The following is a 20,130-nucleotide window of genomic DNA, read 5'->3' as shown; positions in this document are numbered from 1 at the left end:
TAACTATATGCTTTAGCAAAAAGGAAAGTTTTAAGCCTAATCCAGTGTCCCGAATCCAAACTGGAAGCTGGTTCCACAGAAGAGGGGCCTGAAAACTGAAGGCTCTCCCTCCCATTCTACTTTTAAATACTCTAGGAACAACAAGTAAGCCTGCAGAGCGAGAGCGAAGTGCTCTAATAGGGTGATATGGTACTACAAGGTCATTAAGATATGATGGGGCCTGATTATTTAAGACCTTGTATGTGAGGAGCAGGATTTTGAATTCAATTCTGGATTTAACAGGAAGCCAAAACAGGATAAATATGCTCTCTCTTTCTAGTCCCTGTCAGTACTCTTGCTGCAGCATTTTGGATTAGCTGAAGGCTTTTCAGTGAGTTTTTTGGACATCCTGATAATAATGAATTACAGTAGTCCAGCCTGGAAGTAATAAATGCATGAACTAGTTTTTCAGTGTCACTCTGAGACAGGATATTTCTAATTTTAGAGATGTTGCGCAAATGGAAGAAAGCAGTCTTACATATTTGTTTAATATGTGCGTTGAAGGACATGTCCTGGTCAAAAACGACTCCAAGGTGCCTCACAGCATTACTGGAGGCCAAGGTAATGCCATCCAGATTAAGAATCTGGTTAGATATCATGGTAGCTTCACTGCTCTAGATGCTTTACAGAATATTAAATACAAAACTCAGTTCAGTGAGAATGCATTGTGTCCAGCTGTGTGTTGAAGATGAATCTGTACTTTTTGAGAAAATAAATGTTACCAGAATACAAAGAAACTTATTTATCCGTGTTTCTCTAAGAGCAGCTGACATGATTGTCAAACACACACTTACTGCTGGTGGTTCCAGGTGTGCTCAGTAAAGTATGTGAAACACCATCCAGGAGATGGTGAATATTTAAAAAGGAAACATGAAAACAAATTATTTAATTAACAAATTAATCAACAGCAAATTTCACATTTTTTTCTATTACATAATAATAATAATGGATTGCATTTATATAGCGCTTTTCGAGACTGCTTTACAATTCCAGTTGTAGCCACAGCTGCCCTGGGGCAGACTGACAGAAGCGAGGCTGCCATATCGCGCCATCGGCCCCTCTGCCTATCACTAGTAGGCGTTAGGTGAAGTGTCTTGCCCAAGGACACAACAACCGAGACTGTCCGAGCCGGGGGTGGAACCGGCAACCTTCTGATTACAAGACGAACTGCCAACTCTTGAGCCACGATCGCCCATAGCCGTGTAACAGAGAAAATAAGTGACTCTTCCTACATGGGTTCAAAAAGCGCGATTACTGAGTGTCATTTCAGGAAGTCACCATATGTTTGAGGAGAGAAAACGGAGGCAAAATGCAATGCCAGTTTGGTCATATGCAGCATGTTAATGGCTTGTAATGCATCGAAATTAGAAATCCATTATCTCAAATTATTTTTATTTTTGAATTGAGTAAATTATAAATACCGCTTGAAGAAGTACACAAACCACTGCTGTCTGGACTGTTCTCCAGGTGACAATCCTCAATCAGCTTTTAGCTTAGTTTTAGTTAACTATAATAAACTTGATTCAGAGCACAATGCCAATGATAACAGCATAACTGGATGGAAAAACAGGCAGTGGAATATGGGGCGCCGTTTGTAAACTGAAACATGCCGAAATTAACAGCAACATTTTTCCACATTTAGCTCTAAATCTTACAAAAACATGTTTTTTCGAGTCATTTTTTACAACATTTAGTAAAATATTTGTAACTTTTCATATTTAAAACAGGATTTTAAATGTTAAATCTAAATGCTAAATGTTAAATCTAAATGTTAAATGTTAAATCTAAATGCTAAATGTTAAATGTAAATATTATATTTAAATGTAAATGTTAAATGTTAAATGTAAATATTATATTTAAATGTAAATGTTAAATGTTAAATGTAAATATTATATATAAATCTAAATGTTAAATGTTAAATCTAAATGTTATATATAAATCTAAATGTTAAATGTTAAATCTAAATATTATATATAAATCTAAATGTTAAATCTAAATATTATATATAAATCTAAATGTTAAATGTTAAATCTAAATGTTATATATAAATCTAAATGTTAAATGTTAAATCTAAATGTTATATATAAATCTAAATGTTAAATGTTAAATCTAAATGTTACGGGAAACTAAATATTTAGCTAATATGCAAATTTATTGTACGGGTCAACGGAAATACCAAAATAAAAGCTTCAAGAAAACCTCCCGCGCTAAAGTGTGCCGGTCGCGGTCAGGTTCTGTGTTTGCGCTCCTCTTACGGTCACTTTTGACTGCCATGAGCTGCTTCGACTATTCCCTACCAGCATGTCCAGCGATTTAGCTGAAAACATTGGAAGAGCCGTTTTGTCGGCCATCCAACGATTCAGTGGTAATGCACCCTCGACCTCACAAACGCCGCAGCACTTGGTAAGTTTATTGTATAGCACTTTGGACGGGTTGATAGCAGTGTTAGCAAAACTAGCAAAGCTAAATTACTTAGCTAGTCCTCAATTATTTCATTTGGTAGGCAGCAGACAGAGATCGAACATCATACAACTCTATTTATTTATTTGGTAGGTAGGTAACAGTCGTTCTTGATGTAAATGTTTCCTTAGGAATCCAGCAATGCACCTGGACCAAGTAGACCTGCCGTCTCCACTGGGATACCATACTGCTCGGTAGGCCTTCTTACACATATCATTTAATTCATTTATCATGAAATTTCCCCTTGTGGGACTAATAAAGGTATGTTATCTTATCTTAGCTGACTGGTTTTGATATACAGTCAGGTTCATAAGTAGTTGGATACAGACACATTTTCTAATGTTGCTTCTGTACATTACCAGAATGAATTAAAAATGAAACTACTCCAATGCAGTTGAAGTGCAGACTTTAAGTTTTAATTCAGTGGGTTGGACTAAATGAATGCATAAAAATGTGAGAGGGAAAAATTAATTTGTAAACACAATCCTATCATTTCAGAGGCTCTAAAGTAATTAGACAAATTAAATAACTGAAAATAAAATGATAATTTCTATTACTTTATTCAAAACCCTTTGTTGGCAATGACAGCCTGAAGTCTTGAAGTCATGGACACCACCAGATGCTGGCATTCCTCCTTACTAAGGCTCTGCCAGGCCTTTACTGCATTGGCTTTCAGTTGCTGTTTGTTTGTGGGCCTTTCTGTCCTAAATTTAGTCTTCAACAACTGAAATGTATGCTCAATTGGGTTAAAATCCAGTGACTGACTTGGCCATTCAAGAATATTCTATTTCTTTACTTTATTAAAGTCATGGGGTGCTTGGACTGTATGTTTTGGGTCATCTTCCATCTTTATTATTAAATGCTGCCCAATCAATGTGACTACTTTTAGCTGGACTTAAGCAGACAAGTATGTCTCTGAACACATTCAGCTGCTTCAGTCCTGTGTCACATATTCAGTAAACACTACCAGTGCCACTGGCAGCCATGCACGCCCAAACCATCACACTGCCTCTGCCATGTTTTACAGATGATGTGGTATGCTTTGGATCATGAGTCGTTCCACCCTTCTCCATACTTTTTTCTTGCCATCATTCTGGTAGAGGTTGATCTTGGTTTTATCTGTCCAAAGAATGTTTTTCCAAAATTTAGCTGGCTTTTACTAGATGTTTTTTTTTTTTTTTTTTTTTTGTTAAGTCCATTCTAGCCTTTCTATTCTTGAGGCTTATGAGTGGCTTGCACCTTGCAGTGAACCCTCTGTATTAGGGCTGTTCGATATGACGATATGAAAACATCTATCATTTCATATTATACGCTATCATTTGTTCTGTGGTGTCGCAAAATAAATTTTACGTCAATATTTTTCATCGTTTTGATGGTCACTGTAGTGGCTGTATTAATTTCTTAATTTTCTTTTTTCTGTTATGTTCTCTTTGACCGCATGTTGTCTGTTCACAGTAAAATTTTCAAAATGCAAACACTACGTCTCAAATCAATTCCAGGCCTTTTATCTGCTTAATTGGTAATGACATCATCATTTTAATATGGATACCCTAAATTAAAGCTTAGTCTGCACATCATGTCCATGATATAATTTTGATTGGAATATGTTTCAGTAAACGGGCAACAAAATAAAACTTGTTAGGGTCCAAATACACACTGACCTAATTGCAGGCCTTTGCTACTCTAATTGAGTGCTCAAAGCACTTTATACAACAGATCTCATTTACCCATTCACATGCACAGATTAATACAAGCACTTTTTCTGTCCAACATTCGCACACAGTCATAGTCGGATAAACTCATTGGGAGCTCTAGATTAGAGCACCTGGGAACTGAATCACCAACTTGACCAACAATCACCAAATGCTAATCTACAAGATACAAAAGGTTCAGTTTTCTGTGTAATGGGTAGACAATAGTAAGATGGTCTGAGTCTACAGTTTGTTTGTTTGTTTTTAATGAACAGATAACAGAAACCTTACGGATGTATTGTAATGCATAGGTGTCTATCTGTATCTGTGTTTGAATTCATTTCAGGTTCCTCTTCCATCAGTTCCTCAAGCTCATGCTACGCGCTCACATTTTGTGAGAAAAAACAAGACCTGCAAACACTATACAAAAGATGTTGTGTGCTTGCCCTTGTCTTCAGCATCAACGTTTCTCATACCGAGAGGAGATTCACGAGCAAAACTAGCACAAGATGGCCTTATTGGGAAGATCTCCTTTACATCTGACTGGTCTGAAGCACAATTTAGAGAAGAAATAGCAGCAATCTTCAGAAGAACATTTGCACTGTCAACTGGCCAGACATTCCCTTTTGAGTATTTGAGTACAATTAGAGGATGTAAACGACTAATGAAACCAAATGTTTCTAGCAGTTTTCTTTGGGGTGGCCAAGAAGTTGGCTCGATTTGTTCCACCACCTGCCTCTATATAATGGCAGGGATACAAAAACCTGCACAGGTAAACATTTTATATTGCAGTGCAGAAATATTTATTGTCTAAAAAGTGAGTCTGTTCCCTTAACATAATTTTATTAATTGTATTAATTAATATTGCAGTTTCAGCAGGTGTAAACAGTTTTTAGTGCAGCCATGTGCCTCTGTGTTACCAGTGATTTAGTGCAACTGTATTTGATTTTATGTAGAACATGCTTTCTTTTCCCTCAGGAGGAACCAGAAGAGCTGTCTGATAGTGACTTTGAAAGTCCAGTCTGCCGGAGAAGACGAGGTATGTGATGTGAATGAAAACCTAGTGAGGTTCTAAGCTCGATGACCAGTTAGATTTTGTTACTGCAGTGCGTAATAATTCCTGGGGGGTTTGTTTGATGAGAGCATCGTTAATTTGTCCGATTGGGGCGATCGTGGCTCAAGAGTTGGGAGTTTGCCTTGTAATCGGAAGGTTGCCGGTTCGAGCCCCGGCTCGGACAGTCTCGGTCGTTGTGTCCTTGGGCAAGACACTTCACCTACCGCCTACTGGTGTTGGCCAGAAGGGCCGATGGCGCGATATGGCAGCCTCGCCTCTGTCAGTCTGCCGCAGGGCAGCTGTGGCTACAACTGTAGCTTGCCTTCACCAGTGTGTGAATGGGTGGATGACTGGGTGTGTAAAGCGCTTTGGGGTCCTTAGGGGGGACTAGTAAAAGTGCTATACAAATACAGGCCATTTACCATTTTAATGTTTACAAATTATCACAGGTGATTACAGCCAAGGAGGAATATGTGCCCAACTTTCACTTAAACTAATATAAGGATATATAAAGGCTGTTAACATTATGAAGCAAGTCATGCTGACCTTCTTTCCTTTGTTCAGTGCATCATGCGTTGTCTACAACACCAGGTGAAAGTGAGGCCAAGCATCAGGAAACAGAGAGCTGCATTCAAGAGAGTGAAAATGAGGGACAGGCAGAGGGACAGCAGATGTTTCCATATAATGTGGCAGAATTTGTGTAAGCTGTTGTCTAGGGGTTAAAGAAATCCTTCATTTTAGATGTTGTTTAGGATATTGTTTTGATGCAAGTTTCCAATTTGCATGTTTGGGGTTTTTTTGCTGAATGACTGCAACTTTAGGATTTACATTTAATTTTTTTTTTTTTTAATGATGTAGTGTGAGAAATTCTTCAAGGCTGACATGTTTTATGATTTCTAATATCTCTTATCTACTTAGCCCTATTTTTCTGGAGGAAGATGAAGCTCTTGAAGAGGCAATTCAGCGTAGCCTCCTAGAAGAGTCTGATAGACAGAGTGAAGTTCATATTTCAAGGTAAGATTTGAAAGTAACCTTTGATAATTGAATATTTTATTTGCATCTTTACTTGCATCATTTTTTTGCAGTTACACAATTACAAAGGTAATTGCTCATTTCTGACTAATTTAATATGGACTATCACAACATAATTATATGTTGTAACTCTGTGCACTTGAGTCAAATGTACAGCAAATTTCCATTTTTCCCCAAGATCTGTTTGTCATTGTCCCTTTTTTATATAGGTCTTTTAAGAAGCTCAGCAAAGAAGAAATTGAAGGTCTTCTTAGAGCTCATAGTGAGAAAGTCATTACACCAGGAACAAGACAACTCCATATCAGTCGAGCCAATGTGTGGTCGACTGCTTTGCGTCAGTTCAAGAGACCCAAGTTTGCAGAAAGCTGTGAGATGCTTTATGTCACATTTGCAAGCGATGAACATGATACAGAGGAAGATGCTGCTGACCTTGGGGGGCCAAGGCGGGAGTTTTTCCGTTTACTGGTGAAGGCCATCTTTCAGGACAGTGGTGCTTTTGAAGGTAATAGGATTTCACAGTCAAACTAACTAACTAACTTACTTACTTACTCAAGGCCTAAAGGCTTGTTGACGACACTCGTTTTTATAATGTTACAAACGCAACAACCACCTGATCTGAACATTGTTTGACAGAACATTAACAAGTTAATAAATGACTACAGATAATAAATCTGTTATGTTCTGTGTGTCTGAAACAGTAAAAAAAAAAAAAAAAGTAATACATTTTTGTCTGTCAATCTCAAGATATCAGTTTGGGGTCTGTACAGAATATACTTTTTTGTGTGTTATTTTTCAGCTACACCAAATGGATGCACACTGAAATTTAACATCCTACACTTGCAAAATGGAGTATATCGAACCATTGGCAGGATGTTGTCCACGATAATAGTGCAAGGTGGAGAAGCACCTGCCTTTCTCTCTCCACATGTAGTAGACTACATTGTGTCAGGAGACATTCTTCAAGTACACCTAACACTGGATGATATAGGTGACCCTGAGTTAAGAGAGAATCTGAAAAAGGTGAATTGCAATATTATAACAAGAATATTGTAATATTTCCTATATTCACAAGTCTTCTGGTCTTCTTTTATAATATATAATAAATACACTTTTGGTTATTAGAGGCAATTCCATGTATTATATTTTCAATTTGTTTCCTTTTTGTTAAAAAAAAAAATATTGGTGAAATACAGCCAAATAAACCAAAACAAAAACGTTTCGAGTCCAATTAAAATGAACCATCTGCAGTATTTGTGTACACTGGTAAAAAACAAACATTTAAAGTGTTTTTCTTAAATATTTAGGTTGTAAATGCAACAACTCAACATGATTTGGAGGAAGCAGTCAGCTGCTGCGACTCATGGCGATATCAAGTTGAAGGTCTTCCACTCACAGTCACCATGGCCAATAAAGATCTGTTTGTGAAAAATGCAGCTCTATACCTTGCAGTTCTGCAACGGCAAAGCTGTTTCGATCAACTAACTGATGGCTTGTCCTACTATGGAGTGAGATTTATATTTTTTCTGTATCAATTGGTCATTATTTTATAATCATTTAGAGTGAGCTACTTTTTATATTTAAAACTGGAATTTAACCATTATTTAAACTTTTCTGTCTAGATTTTATCACTCCTGAGAGAGAACCCCAGTTTGCGTGTTCTGCTTGACCTATCGGGGGAGGACAAAGATCTGACAGCCAGTTTAATTGCTGGGGTTCTCAGGCCAAGCTATTCTGTCCTTGAGAGCAACAGAAGAGTTAGAGAGGAGCTGATGGTGGTCAAATTTCGGGAATTTCTCCAGTGTGTCGAAAGTAAGCAGAAATTCACATAATGTAGTCTGGCCATGAAACAATTCGGGACACTAAAGTAAAACTTTGTCTTTTTATGTCACATGCGCGCACACAAAACAGGAATAAAGATGTATGATAGCTTACAACTGACAAGCAAGGCAAAGACAGAACCTCTGTATTTTTTATAAAAACATTAGCCATCATTTAGTTGTTAGCTCAAGCTTTAACTATTTTAGTGTCCCCAGGTTAACGGTGGTTTTTCTTTGTTTTTAGATGAAGAGCTGAGAGACTCACTTGGAGAAAGGACTCTTACCAAGGATGAAGAGGCATTTGTGAAGGCTTTGAGGCCTGGTCACATCTTGGCTTTTGCCACCGGGAGCAGCAAGGTTCCAGCCATAGGTTTTCAACCAGCTCCTAAAATAACATTCATTCACGATGAAAGCAAACATCTCCCGATTGCACACACATGTGCAAATGAGCTTCAGCTTTTTGTGAATGAAACAACAATGGCTGATGATGATGCTTTTCATTACTGCTTCTTAGTAGCACTCATGAATGGAGCTTTATTCAGCACCATCTAAACATGTTCCAAAAAAAGTGAAATTAAAATGGTGGGTTTGTTAACTCTAATCCTGTTCATTAATTGTAGTTTCAAGTAACTTTGCTTCATACAAGATAGTTGAAATAAATTCTGACTGCATTTAATGTTGAAATGTAATAATTTTCAAAGCTTCAATAGATTTATAAAAATGCTAACTCTGTATTTTCAACGACAAATCAATAAAGTCACTGGTGTAATACAATAATTTTATTAAGCTTTTCTTTTTTAAACAAGGACACTTCAAAACAGTTTATGCACAGAGTATACTAAACATGCTTTGTAGAACAAGCCAGGATTACTTAGACATCTAACAGCAACATTTATTAAGACTATTGCAACTTTACAATGATTAAAACAATACTGTAGATAATCTTGTGAATTGATTTAAAGACTGACTGTTCCGTGTTGATAATTTTCACTGTTATACTGTATTACAGTGTGAATTTGATCTTTACTTCAATCTGAATAACTGGTTTTACCCATAAACTAAAAGTGGTTGTAGCCTTCTGAATAGCCTATGAGTCACTGTCAGTCATTAACTCTGAGTCCTTATGTGGCAGGAGGCATCACTGCTAGAGGGGAGGGGCTTCTGCAGTAGTACAAAAACTGCATTTGCTGTACAGCATTTAAGAATATTAAGTGTCACCACTCTTTAGAACATCACTGGTATCCTGTGGTTGAGGTCACACATTTACAAGTTTGTTAAAAATATACTGCTGTGTTCGTTGAAACAATGTTTTACCATTATTGTTGTCTTCTTCAAAAGGGTGAATGCTTGTATATAGCTCTTGTAAATCGCTGTCATTTAATGGGACAAACCTACTTTCAGAGTTTGACAAGGAGGGTATGGAGACCTCTGCTGTAGAAAGTTCTGGGTTGTGACGATGAGACACATGAGTTCCGCAGGCAAAAAGCTGGATGGGAGTTCTATTACCTTCAGTGGAAACAGAGTGATTGTTATATCCAGCTTTGAATTCCTTCAAAGTGCGGTTGATTCGTGGTAGAAACACATAATGAAGGCAAAATAGGTCTGTTGCATTTTCTAAGTCTAGGATACCAAGTGATTCCAATTCATAAAATATAGGTGCATAAATGCGGCTACAGTTGTTGTTTAAGTCTCGGTTGAAACGCTCAATCCTCTGGTTGTGCACAGAACTTCCCATTAAGACAGAGCTTTCACCCCTGCTTGCTCGCATGTCCTCCCAAATCTGAGCATTCTCTCCTCCGTGATCAGTCCTGATATGCAGGGGTCTGCCAAATTGTCCAACAGCTGCAGTAAAGAGGGCTTTCACAGTCTCAGCTCGATTATTGCTGGAGCACTGAAGAAACATCAACATCCTGCTGTATCCATCTATTGCACCATGAACAACAAACTTCCAACGAATCAGTTTGTGATTTCCATCTATGTGCCATATGAAATTTGGATGAGGCACAGAATATACTCGCCGAGCAACTGCAGTTCTTCTCCTGGATAGAACACCAGCCGAGTCCACCCTCCGCAGTGACTTTCTTACGCGCCATCTTTGAACCACTATGTTTTTGGAACGCAGATGACCCATCAGCATCACTTCTCCAACATTTGGATGTTCAGTTTTTATTTGGGACACTATCTGATCTAACTCATGGTCACTGATTACATTGAATTTTGACTCTGAGATATTATAGTCTTGCAGTAACTTATACAGAGTGGGCCTGGAGATGGAAAGGATAGATGCAGCTTCAGTAAAAGATGTTTTCAGGGAAAGAACATTTTCCAATTCCTCTTTGGAAATCTGAAGCCTTCCTTGGTAACCATCCTAGAACACGGCACAGAAAATCTCAATGAGCACAATTCTATAACAAAAGATGGGTAATTTGAGGCAATTGTACTGTGACAGATTAGCTAGAGTAATATTTTATCAATAGTTTTAAAATATGAAAGTGAGCAATCAAAAGACACTTCACAGCAAAAACAGTAATAAAATATGACGTAAAACTTGTGAATGTTGTTGGTGGTGATGTGACACTGCTAGTGATGGACCCCTAAGAAGATGAAATGTATGTAGAATCAGAATCATTACTTTGACAGGATTTAATTTAAGGTGACATATTACACCAAAGAAAAAACAAAAATTAGTCAGCTAAATGATATGTGTAAGAAGGCCTACCGAGCAGTATGGTATCCCAGTGGAGACGGCAGGTCTACTTGGTCCAGGTGCATTGCTGGATTCCTAAGGAAACATTTACATCAAGAACGACTGTTACCTACCTACCAAATAAATAAATAGAGTTGTATGATGTTCGATCTCTGTCTGCTGCCTACCAAATGAAATAATTGAGGACTAGCTAAGTAATTTAGCTTTGCTAGTTTTGCTAACACTGCTATCAACCCGTCCAAAATGCTATACAATAAACTTACCAAGTGCTGCGGCGTTTGTGAGGTCGAGGGTGCATTACCGCTGAATCGTTGGATGGCCGACAAAACGGCTCTTCCAATGTTTTCAGCTAAATCGCTGGACATGCTGGTAGGGAATAGTCGAAGCAGCTCATGGCAGTCAAAAGTGACCGTAAGAGGAGCGCAAACACAGAACCTGACCGCGACCGGCACACTTTAGCGCGGGAGGTTTTCTTGAAGCTTTTATTTTGGTATTTCCGTTGACCCGTACAATAAATTTGCATATTAGCTAAATATTTAGTTTCCCGTAACATTTAGATTTAACATTTAACATTTAGATTTATATATAACATTTAGATTTAACATTTAACATTTAGATTTATATATAACATTTAGATTTAACATTTAGATTTATATATAACATTTAGATTTAACATTTAACATTTAGATTTATATATAATATTTAGATTTAACATTTAACATTTAGATTTATATATAACATTTAGATTTAACATTTAACATTTAGATTTATATATAACATTTAGATTTAACATTTAACATTTAGATTTATATATAATATTTACATTTAACATTTAACATTTACATTTAAATATAATATTTACATTTAACATTTAACATTTACATTTAAATATAATATTTACATTTAACATTTAGCATTTAGATTTAACATTTAAAATCCTGTTTTAAATATGAAAAGTTACAAATATTATACTAAATGTTGTAAAAAATGACTCGAAAAAACATGTTTTTGTAAGATTTAGAGCTAAATGTGGAAAAATGTTGCTGTTAATTTCGGCATGTTTCAGTTTACAAACGGCGCCCCATAGTGGAACGCTATCAGTCATGGACCTGCCTCCTCAACATTACTGAAATAGTGTGGGAACATCTTGAAGAAAACAGAGAACAAAAGTACCCATTATCTTCTATCTTCTTTCAATGTTTTGGATAGACACTTTATTAATAAAAGTGAGGTGGAAGTAATGATGGAAAAAAAGAAAAAAGAAACACGGAGAAAAAGTGAACAAGATTTTCTATTCAGAAATCATCAAGACAGAAGTGAAGGTTTATTGCTGGTGATATTTTCGAGAGATGATTGAAAGGTTTTGTGCTGAGACAACAGATAACATGTCCATATTTAAAATGCCATAATAGCGAATAGGATAGTTGCCAAATACAAGCTTGGAATAACAGAATTGGCATTTTGTGGCCCTGTGGGAAAGCAGCAAGAAAGGAAGAAAGGCGGAGGAGGATTTTTTGAAACTTGTCACTTCGGGCCTATTAATCCTCTGCTTTCATCCAAAAATAATTACAGTATGCTTTCCAGATGATTAATAGTCTTGGCATAGAGCCTTTGTTCCTCCACAAACTGAGAGTGATTGAAGGGTGTGTGTGTCTCCATTATTAGGTACTGATGAACCAATTAAGACTGGAGTCTGACCTATTCATCGCTTCACTGGGATCAATAACTAGTGCAGGATAGCATAAGCCCGAAGCACATCATTACACATTTAGCACTCCAGTTTCGAAAGGAAAACAATGCAGCAGAGTCTCAGAACATCATCGTTTCTGTAGCCGAAGCTGTGTCACCACACGTTTTCCCTTTTGCACATTTTTGGTGATGAAGAAGAGGAAGATGAAAATGCTTATTAGCTGTTAACGACTGCACAGTTAACTTTTTACCATAATTCACGGTAACAAAGCAGCTTGCTTGTTGAAAAAAAAAGATTAACTGTTCCTGCAGCACTTGACTTACCTGCAAGCTCGTATTTTAGAACAAAAGAGGGAAAATAAGAAGAATTGCTCTGCCAATTGTGACCAAAAAAATCAAAAATCAATTCATGTAACAAAATTTTCCCCTCTTCCCAAGATAAGCCACCTGTGTGACAGCCGTGCAATACATCATGAAACTTCATCCGTTCTCTCGTCCATAGACTGATAAAAGATTTCCCATCAACAGCTTCATTATTTGTCCATCCACAAGTGATTTATATGACACAGTGTGGCTATTGACAAAAAAGCTGAATACGTAAGAATGATCAAGATTATCCAATCCGATTGTTCAGTCTGACGTCACTAGCCGTGTCTGGACCTAAACTCCGCTGCAGGTCCATATATCAAACGATCACTATGGCATTACTGAGAGTTGAAAAACTATCTAAAGTCTTTCATCTTTAATAAAATGATCAGCGTTCTGCTCTACCAGGTGTAACAATTGAGTTTAACATCCAGGCATCCATGAAAACTGAATTTATGACATTTAACGGAGTTAGAAGTTAGCAGGGAGTTAGCTCGCTAGCTTCTATCTAAATATAATATAGCATGTCCTGACTGCGGGGTTTTGGAAACAAATTAAAACGTACAGCTCTGTTATCACTTCCAGCATAAATGAAGACAGAAAACTAAACAGCAGTGACGTTTGTAGGGTTACTGAAGTTGGGCTAGCTGGTATATAATGATGTGCTACGTGACCGCTAGCGACACAGCTATGTTAGCATAATATAAACAAGCTAACCTTTTTTCCACTCGATAAAAGTTAACGTGAGTGTTCTCGGTGGTCAGGAACAAATGTAATCGCATGGCAGGATGCTGTAAAAGGACCAAACTTCAGCCAGGAGAACAACTGAGATAATCCATCCACAATACGAGGTTAGTCATTCATATACTGCTGCATGGGCTGGGCTGTAGTTACATCCTAAGGTTTTAAAAACTGAGCTTAAATAAATGATTAGTGGTAATAAAAGCCGAGAGAGGTCAACAGGGATCACTGACTGTTTTAGGAGCTTTTTGAGATCAAATAGAAGAAAATACATAACATTAAACATGTTAACAACACAAAAGCCATATTAAACGCAGACTACTTTAGACCCGGAAGTAGGATTCATCGCGTCATCACTGAACAACAGGATAGCAGGTCATTTCATTTATTCTCGCCATGAAGTTTGTTCATCACCTCATTACCTCAGGGTGCAGGCCGTGATAAAATACTCAAACAGGAAGGACTTACTGGATTTAATATCTTCAAATATTGGCTCCTAAGGGCCCCAATGATCAATTACTTCTTAATGTTTTATAGTTTTCTGTGACCCCTCCATCTTTATGTAAATAATTTTTCCACCTCTCCACTTGATTCCTGTAGATGATCTGAGATATATGTGAATATCCATGTACTCCTAAATAAATATATAGGCCACAATCCTGGGGTCGTGTTAACAATCCATTAAAATTTGGGTTACAGCCACCAAATCTTCAAGGTCATTTCAGTGATTTATTGGTCGATTTCATTTGACAAAAAGCCTTAGAGACTGTGATTCTTGCAAATGTGCTGTGTACTGTCAACATACAAAAAATACAGTATTACATCACATCTGCTTCAAGGTCAATAGATTGACCTGAAGGTCAGAATGATAATAATCCTATATGGAGCTATTCAAAGCTAGTCATCATGCAGGGACTTATATATGGGAATTCTAAATATTCTCAATAAGGACCTCTTATGTCTTTCTTAAGAGCAAATAAGTTCAAGCTTTTGTAAAATGTATTTTTCTATATAGGTATGCTTAAAATTCAAACAAGCAAAGAAAACAAAATGAACATACACAAAATATAATACTGTTTTGCTAAAAGTAAATACAGCCTAGAGAGTGAGTTTTGTGTTCTTGGAGTTTTTTCAATTTCTAACTATAAACATGTTAAAACTGTATTCTTCATTCATACCTTTACAGCACATGGGAAAAGCGATTGGCCGTAAGAGTGCAACCACTTGAGATTCTCGCTGCTTTTGTTTTCTGATAAAGGTGTAGTACTGGAACATTGCAGAGAAATATATTTTTGCAGATAATTATATTTATACAGTGCTGGATCTGATTCTGTCTAATGAAATAAGTGTTTTGCATACTAAGTAGAAGAAGTGCACATTTACAGTATATTACATCAGGTTTCATAGTCACTGCATATGAATATTTTATTTTGAAAAGTCCTTCCTTGCAATGTATTGAGGACGCTGACTAGGATAATTTTCTTCACACAGAAACCTGTACATCATAGATACAGCAGAGTTACAAACACTCAGAGCTTATGCACGACTGCAGTGCCGTACAGGTCTCTAAATATTTGAAGAAACTGGATTTTACTACATGTTAAACTACAAAAATTTTCCTTCATTCTGCAGTTCTGGACAAAATAAGCCAGGCTTTAGTCTGAGGTGATCTCCTCCAGATGTTGTGGCCTCACACTGCAAACTGTGTTTCAAAATATTGTGCTGGAAGATGCTCCCCTTTTGCTGTAGCTTCAGCACATCAGCTGACCCCTATTATTTTTGTTTTTGATGGAGATCCTATAAATTTAATGGAATAAGAAGAACCCTACCCCCACGCGGCTCTTCCTTTTATTAGCCAGTAGAGAAAGATCCCACAATTCATTATTTTCTTCCTCAGATGAACATGGTCAGATTCCCATGCTCTTAAGAGCAGAGTGAAGACGGCACAAATAGCAGCAATACGCTGTGGATTTCTATTCAGCAGTGACTGGAGGGTTCATATTGTCACCAAATCCCACTGCACACATTCTGAGAATAAACCCACTTTGAAGATGTTAATTTACTGGAAGTGGTTGGGCTGTGTGGAAGAATAAATGCCCCTCTGGAGCTCAATAAGGACACCATGGTCTCCTGCTGTGATGGATTGAGGAGTCCTCCAGGACATGCAAATAGCTTGACAAACACCAACTGGAAGTTAATGTAGCACTGACCCGCACCCGCCAGCTGCTTGTTGCTACACACTGCAAATATGCACATGTGTTTAACCGGAGACAGGTGGGGTGCTGTCGGGCACTCGTCTTGTGCGTTTATTCGTTGCCACAATCGGCTGCCTGACTCGCTCCTGGAAACACTTTATTGTGTGCCCTGGGTGCAAGTGGCTCATGTATAGCTGCCAGTGGAACAAAATGCTTCAGAGTAAAAAGCAATCCCAAGGGGAGTAAAGCGAATTAAAGAAAAAGACAGTGGTGGCCACGAACGCTTCCCAGAATTTTTTATTAACATGCAAGCATGTATGAAAAGGTGAAATCCCATCTGGGAAGCCGACACGCCCAAGGAGACGACAATGTGCAAAGTGTAATAAGAACAAAATGTGAATACTTTTTTATGTCTTTCAGAATGACAAGAACAAGCTTACTAGTTCTAAGACTGACTGGAATATATGTACGGACTTTTTAAAACTCTAAATAATGGACTCGAGTTTAATTTGCAAAGATAAATGAAGCAGCAGATGCTTCAGTAAAATTAATATTTCATGTCTTTTTACATTATTTAACATGGACAATGAGCACAAACTGCTAGCAAGAGCTGTGAAGGAAGATTTTTTGGTTTGTTTACTTGATGTGTGCCTACTTAATATGAACTTTTTAAATATTCCAGCCCTTTAGACACCCTGAAATTGTTAACGAGCTCTGAGTATACTATAAGATGCTGGTACGGGCACATTCTCGCATAACCGAGAGTCCTCTGTGGTTTACCTTTGCAAACTGTATGTGCAAGAAGTACTGAAGCCTGCAAGTTTGAATAAGGGCAGGTATTTCTGGAAGGAAGCTCATCAAAGTCAAAACTTCACAGTTACTGCTGGCTCTATAAAAAGAAAAGAATTAAATAAAAGTGTCCGGGCCTGCCAGCCACCAGTATTCACGACACATACATAGAATTTCCACAAACTCTTGCACCACAGCTTCTCCGAGACACTGTGCTCTGAGATAAATGTGTCTGAAAGTGATTTTTAACATTAATGATACTGGCTGGAAAAGCAAATTTAATTGGCAGTGGAACAGATGTAGAAATTACATACACAGTCTGAGACACAAAAACAATTACACAGACGTTGTGTAGATGGAGAAAAACAACAAAATCACCTCATGTTGGACTGAATGAAGACAAATGAGGTAAAACTAAAATTGATTTTCATTTAAATTAGAGGGCAGTGAGAGTAATGAGTCATGATGAGAAGCAGTTTGACCAGAACCGTTCAGTTCCTGAAATAATTTCCTACAATTAAAATTAGACTGAAGTTAAGCCACCACTTTGTTTTTTCAGCAAAGATACACGTTACTTAAATCTGACACATCTACTGCTCAGCTTGTGGTTCCTCAAAATGTCATCATGCCTGAAATACCTGCTTCAATCAATGGCAAAAAATCCAATTTCCACAAAATTCAATCTATTTGTTTTACTTGTTACCTCTTACCTCCAGTGGCTGATCAATAAACCTATGTCATAAAGTTTAGGCAGCTGTTATTTGTGTGCATGGAAAAAAGGACATTTTGTGCCCATGAAAACAAATCAAACATTACTGCTATGGGACCTTGTTAGAAATACACATTTATTTAATTAAATTCACTTTTATTTATATAACACCAAATCAATTGCCTCAAGACTTTTCATATTGTAAGCTAAAGACCCTATAATCATATAGTCAAAACACAGAAAACCACAAGAATCATACGACCTCCCTATGAGCAAGTGCTTTGGTGACAGTGGGAAGGAAAAACTCTCTTTTAACAGGAAGAAACCTTTGGCAGAACCAGGCTCAGGGAGGCGCAGCTATCTGCTGCGACTGGTTGAAACAATCTGCATAACTGTTTTAAGTAACTGAAGGCATCTCCTGATCTCCCATTTTCTTATTCAGGGATTTTCAGGGATGCGTGGGTTATTCATATGGTAGAAACTTGTTTTTCTGGTATTTAGACTCATAAATATGAGTACAATCACATTCTAGCTCTGTCCTTACAAGTACAAGCTACATGAATCTACCCCTTGGGACTAAGGGTGCTGGCATAACGTGTTCGTTATTTACAGCACAGAGACAAAATTGCATATAAGAAGGTGGGAACTAAAATATTTTTGTTACTTATCCTGATGTATTTCTGGGAGTTCCTACCTCAAATTGCTTCATATAGGGAGGAGAATATTCAAATCAAGTGTACAAACTAATTTACTGTACTAACATCTGCAATATATATATATATAATAATAATAATGGATTGGATTTATACAGCGCTTTTCAAGGCACCCAAAGCGCTTTACAATACCACTATTCATTCACTCTCACATTCATACACTGGTGGAGGCAGCTACAGTTGTAGCCACAGCTGCCCTGGGGCAGACTGACAGAAGCGAGGCTGCCATATCGCGCCATCGGCCCCTCTGGCCAACACCAGTAGGCAAGTAGGGTAAAGTGTCTTGCCCAAGGACACAACGACCAGGACAGAGAGCCCAGGGATCGAACCGGCGACCTTCCGGTTACAGATGTGATTCCCAACCCCCTGAGCCACGGTGTGTGTGTGTGTGTGTGTGTGTATATATATATATATATATATATATATATATATATATATATATATATATATATATATATATATATATATATATATATATATATATATATATATATATATATATATATATATTGCTGCTTCCTTTTAAGGCTGAATTAAACCCATTTAAAGATAGCTTTTCTTTCTGTATCTTTAATAGCAAGAAGATTCTTGTTTCAAGCACATGTTTATGTGAGCTAGATACACTTCTACTGAAATGCCAGTCCTTTTCCAAGTGACTGTGTCTAATTTTTGCACTTTCATATTCAATTTAGCATAATAACCTTTTGCTGCAAGATTATTTCCAGAGGTTCAAAGCTGGTTCAAGACTGGGTTCTGTAAGATATGAACCACAAGGGTCATTGTAACCTTAGAGAGTACCCAGTGACAAGCTGTTTTACTATTAATTTTCTGAGTGAAGGCAAACTTACCCTCAGTGTGAACAAGACTTAGAGAGGTCATGCTCACTGTGTCTTTAGGAGTCCAGGCTGCATTAGGAGTAGTAGTAAGTAGACACTGATTGTTGTTCCATTAATGCAGACACTGGAAACCAGTGTTAATTTCCTACTTCATGCTGCATCACTGCCCTCATGCTACTTGTAACTATTTGAGTGCTTCATCTTGTTATGTTCTCATTAGTCATTTATGCACAAGGAAAGGACTTGAATCAGTTTCTGCTCCCATTAAACTTTACAGCTCGGTCTCAGCCCAACACTGTTGGCTCTGATAGCCTCATAGCTGTTCATTTTTGAGCATGTCCCTATGAAGCTTTCAGATTATAATCATGATCCGAATACAAGGATAATTGATTATTATTATTAATAATATATTTTTCTGTCTCATTCTGCTTGCTGATGTGGAAATGTAAAAAGCCTTCCCAATTAAGGCTGATGGAAAAGTGCATATATTATCACTCACTGATCAAGTGGACTCGTTGTTCCAGTGGGGAGAAGAGAGACTTTTAATAGTAATTACGACCCTTAATTTAAATGTGCTTAAACCTCCAAGGATGGGGGAGCTATTTATGGAGAGCACTTTATAGCACTTGGAAGCTCTTGTTGTTGAAACTGAGAAATAAAACTGTAATGCTCACAAACAGCAGAATTCACATAGAGCACGGACAGCAGGGACCTCTTAATCATAGTAATAAGAACGTTGTTTAAGACACGTTTTGCACAGCTTAACCAGTTTGCTTATTTTCTACTCTGAGCTTTTTATTATTGGAAGTTACGTGCTTACTACAACAAACCACGCAAAATCTTTTGCCGTCTTTGCCCTCAGTAATTGAAAATAAATAACAAAGTAGCAAACTCAACAATGACAAGTGAATGATAAAAAGCAGATTGGAAAAGATGAAAGACCGCTTCACACCTTTTATTACACTGCCACACTTCTTCTGAAACAGCAAAGACAGGTTTTCACAGAAGGGAAAGAGTTGGAATAATACATTAGAGACGTGATTCTTCCGACAGCACCAGCCAAATGACTGGGGAGGGGCAGAGATAAGTTGTCGGCCAGAGTTTGAGCCAGCCAATGTGCTCTGTAATTATAGCCCTCCTTTCACACATGCACACCGCTGAGGCACAAATAAGGAATGTGGAAAAGTAACAGAGAGGGAGGGTAGGATCATACACACAACACACTCATTGTAAATCACCTATCCTTTAAAAATTAGTTTTGTGACAACCAGTTTAGAGTTACATGTCGCTGC

At 37.5% G+C, this 20,130-nt stretch overlaps 2 protein-coding genes across 2 annotated transcripts; one reads left to right on the top strand and one right to left on the bottom strand.

The window, feature by feature from the left end:
* Positions 1 to 2,134: 2,134 nt before the first annotated feature.
* LOC146663172 (uncharacterized) lies at positions 2,135 to 9,032 on the top strand. Its single transcript, XM_085415830.1, has 11 exons — positions 2,135 to 2,442; positions 2,631 to 2,693; positions 4,537 to 4,962; positions 5,169 to 5,229; positions 5,809 to 5,944; positions 6,163 to 6,258; positions 6,486 to 6,778; positions 7,073 to 7,296; positions 7,581 to 7,781; positions 7,896 to 8,085; positions 8,338 to 9,032. The coding sequence occupies exons 1-11, from the start codon at positions 2,341 to 2,343 to the stop codon at positions 8,643 to 8,645; spliced, it is 2,100 nt and encodes a 699-aa protein (XP_085271956.1). The 5' UTR covers positions 2,135 to 2,340; the 3' UTR covers positions 8,646 to 9,032.
* Positions 9,033 to 9,321: 289 nt separating this feature from the next.
* LOC146663171 (uncharacterized) lies at positions 9,322 to 11,355 on the bottom strand. The gene is made up of 3 exons (XM_085415823.1): positions 11,064 to 11,355; positions 10,813 to 10,875; positions 9,322 to 10,461 (listed from the first exon to the last, which is right to left on the bottom strand). The coding sequence occupies exons 1-3, from the start codon at positions 11,163 to 11,165 to the stop codon at positions 9,349 to 9,351; spliced, it is 1,278 nt and encodes a 425-aa protein (XP_085271949.1). The 5' UTR covers positions 11,166 to 11,355; the 3' UTR covers positions 9,322 to 9,348.
* Positions 11,356 to 20,130: the final 8,775 nt, after the last annotated feature.

The sequence above is a fragment of the Rhamphochromis longiceps genome, linkage group LG8 (genome assembly GCF_057381845.1).
Source record: "Rhamphochromis longiceps isolate RC_006_pf linkage group LG8, R_longiceps_female_GT1.1, whole genome shotgun sequence".
Taxonomy (NCBI): Eukaryota; Metazoa; Chordata; class Actinopteri; order Cichliformes; family Cichlidae; genus Rhamphochromis; species Rhamphochromis longiceps.
Note: the sequence above shows the minus strand (reverse complement) of the source record. Positions and strands in the feature narration are given on the sequence as shown.

Bases quoted from the DNA above. Each gene is read 5' to 3' on its own strand.
- LOC146663172 (XM_085415830.1), top strand. From the start codon at position 2,341: ATGTCCAGCGATTTAGCTGAAAACATTGGAAGAGCCGTTTTGTCGGCC. The intron at 2,694-4,536 runs GTAGGCCTTCTT...AATTCATTTCAG, and splicing joins CTGGGATACCATACTGCTCG to GTTCCTCTTCCATCAGTTCC. The intron at 7,297-7,580 runs GTGAATTGCAAT...TTAAATATTTAG, and splicing joins TAAGAGAGAATCTGAAAAAG to GTTGTAAATGCAACAACTCA.
- LOC146663171 (XM_085415823.1), bottom strand. From the start codon at position 11,165: ATGTCCAGCGATTTAGCTGAAAACATTGGAAGAGCCGTTTTGTCGGCC. The intron at 10,876-11,063 runs GTAAGTTTATTG...ATGTTTCCTTAG, and splicing joins CACAAACGCCGCAGCACTTG to GAATCCAGCAATGCACCTGG. The intron at 10,462-10,812 runs GTAGGCCTTCTT...GCCGTGTTCTAG, and splicing joins CTGGGATACCATACTGCTCG to GATGGTTACCAAGGAAGGCT.